General features: G+C 41.5%; 1 protein-coding gene across 1 annotated transcript; it reads left to right on the top strand.

Annotated features, from left to right (window-relative positions):
* Positions 1 to 838, top strand: LOC128565189 (menin-like). Its single transcript, XM_053561530.1, has one exon. The coding sequence runs from the start codon at positions 15 to 17 to the stop codon at positions 510 to 512; it is 498 nt and encodes a 165-aa protein (XP_053417505.1). The 5' UTR covers positions 1 to 14; the 3' UTR covers positions 513 to 838.
* The last annotated feature ends 2,112 nt before the right edge of the window (positions 839 to 2,950 follow it).

Raw genomic sequence — 2,950 nt, 5'->3', positions numbered from 1 at the left:
GTGCCTTGTGTGGGATGCCGCCGCCCGCCGCCATGGGGCTGAAGGCCGCCCAGAAGACGCTGTTCCCGCTGCGCTCCATCGACGACGTAGTGCGCCTGTTCGCTGCGGAGCTGGGCCGAGAGGAGCCGGACCTGGTGCTTCTCTCCTTGGTGCTAGGCTTCGTGGAGCATTTCCTGGCTGTCAACCGTGTCATCCCCACCAACGTGCCCGAGCTCACTTTCCAGCCCAGCCCTGCACCTGACCCTCCTGGCGGCCTCACCTACTTTCCTGTGGCTGATCTATCCATCATCGCAGCCCTCTATGCCCGCTTCACTGCCCAGATCCGTGGCGCTGTTGACCTGTCTCTTTACCCTCGAGAGGGAGGTGTCTCCAGCCGTGAGCTGGTGAAAAAGGTCTCCGACGTCATCTGGAACAGCCTCAGCCGCTCCTACTTTAAGGACCGGGCCCATATCCAGTCCCTCTTCAGCTTCATCACAGGTTGGAGCCCAACAGGTGGCAAGGGGAGAGAATGAATCCTGTCCCACCTCTTCACAACACTCAGTAGTTTATAAGCCCTTTTGAGACCTGTAAACCTTGTGTAGTGTTAATTCTCCCTTTGCAGTTGGGGAAACTGAAGTCCAGAGAGGGGAAGTGATGTGTCAGAGTCACACACAGAATGGCAGGGCTTGGACTGGAACCTGATTACTTGGCTCCAAAGTCATTAACCTCTTCTCTGCCCCGTGGGACCCCCACCCCTGACACTGAGCAGCCACAGAGTCCTGCAGTCCAGCATGAGGCACAGAGATGGCAGTAAAATTTGGAGATAAAATTGGGCTACATTTGAGACAATTAAATGAAATAAAATCTAAAAAAAAAAAAAAAAAAAAAAAAAAGAATGGAAGAAGTAGTATCCAATGTACTCAGCATTATTATATTATGAAACCAATACATAATCACCCATACTTTTATACATTTTATACAAATGATAAAACAAAACTATGGCCAGAATGAAGGAGGGAATAGGAGAGTGAAGGGAGAGGTAGGGGTGGCCGCGTAGAGGGAGGATAATCAGTGGAACCTCACCTATTGTGCATATTTCAAGGGTACATGTCAAATTTAGAGTATAATACAACAATTAAGTAAGTGAGGTGAAGGCTATATTAACCAGTTTGATGCAAGCATTCCAAATTGTATATAAAATCAGCACATTGTACCCCATAAATGCAGTAATGTACACAGTTAAGATTTAATTTTAAAAAATGAAAAAAGAATTAAAAATAAAAATTATGGGACTCAGCAAAAGCATATTTAAGGAAAGAAATTTTATATCCTTAAGTGCCCAAATCCAAAAGTCAGAAAAATAAGAAATTAACAACCTAATATGACATCTCAAAGAACTAGAAAAGGAAGAACAAACTGAACCCAAAGTCAGGAGAAGAAAACAAATTAAAAAGGTCGGAGTAGAACTAAATAAAAAGGGAAAACAAACAAAAAAAACTACAAAAAATTAGTGAAATTAAAAGTTCATTCAATGTAAAGACAAACAAGATTAATAGACCTCTGGCTAGATTAATTATAAATAGAATAGAAAAGACCTGTACAAATAAGCTCAATCAGAAATGAAAAAGGAGGGCTGGGCATGGTGGCTCACACCTATAATCCTAGCACTTTGGGAGGCCAAGTCAGGAGGATCACTTGAGGTCAAAAGTTCAAGACCAGCCCAAGCAAAAGCAATATCCCACCTCTACAAAAAAAAAAAAAAAAAAGTAAGAAAGAAAAATTAACTAGACATGGGTGGCACCTGTGGCTCAGTGGGTAGGGAACTGGCCCCATATACTGAGGGTAGCAGATTCAAACCCGGCCCTAGCCAAACTACAACAAAAAAATAGCTGGCTGTTGTGGCAAGTGCCTGTAGTCCCAGCTGCTTGAGAGGCTGAGGCAAGAGAATCACCTAGGCCCAGGAGTTGGAGGTTGCTGTGAGCAGTGTGATGCACAGCACTCTACCAAGAGTGATAAAGTGAGACGCTGTCTCTTAAAAAAAGAAAAAAATTAACTAGACATGGTAGTGTGTACCTATGGTCCCAGTTACTTGGGAGGCTGAGGCAGGGGAATCACTTGAGCCCAGGAATGTGAGGTTGCAGTGAGCTCACTGTATCACTATGATGATGCCACTGTACTGTAGCCCAGGTAACCAAGTGAGACCCTGTCTCAAAAAACAAACAAACAAAAAATCCTGTACCCTAACCTTAAACTGAAATTAATAAAAGAGAAAGAAATGGAAAAGGAGATATTGCACTACACAGAAATACAAAACTTCATGTGTAAAATACTGTGAGAATCCCTATGTACATAAACTAAAAAATGTAGAGGAAATAGACAAATTCATAAAAACAGACAACCTTCTGAGAATCAGGAAGAAATAGATCTCCTGAACAGATCAATAATTAGCAGTGAGATTGAAGCAGTAATAAAAAGTTTTCCAACAACAACAAAACACAGACCAGATAGATTCATAACTGAATTCTACCAGACCTACAAAGAACTGGTACCAATAATCCAGAAATTATTCCATAACATTGTGAAGAAAAGAATCTTCCCAACTCATTCTCCGAAGCCATTATCACCTTGATACCAAAACCAGATAAGGACACAACAAGAAAAAGAAAACTACAGACCAAAATCCCTTGTGAATACAGACACAAAAATCCTCCATAAAATACTAGCAAACCAAATTCAACAGCACATAAACATTTAAAAATCCACCATGACCAAGTGGACTTCATCCAATGCAAGGATGGTTCAACATATGTAAATCACTAAATGTGATTCACCACATAAAAAAGAAGCAAAAGCAAAGGCCCTGTGATCATTTCAATAAATGCAGGAAATGCATTAGACAAAATCCAGCACTCTTTTATAATAAAAACCCTCAACAAACAAGGCATAGAAGAAGTATATCTCAAAATTATAA

The sequence above is a fragment of the Nycticebus coucang genome, chromosome 14, assembly GCF_027406575.1.
Source record: "Nycticebus coucang isolate mNycCou1 chromosome 14, mNycCou1.pri, whole genome shotgun sequence".
Classification (NCBI taxonomy): Eukaryota; Metazoa; Chordata; class Mammalia; order Primates; family Lorisidae; genus Nycticebus; species Nycticebus coucang.
Note: the sequence above shows the minus strand (reverse complement) of the source record. Positions and strands in the feature narration are given on the sequence as shown.

Coding starts and splice junctions, on each gene's coding strand:
- LOC128565189 (XM_053561530.1), top strand. CDS start 15: ATGCCGCCGCCCGCCGCCATGGGGCTGAAGGCCGCCCAGAAGACGCTG.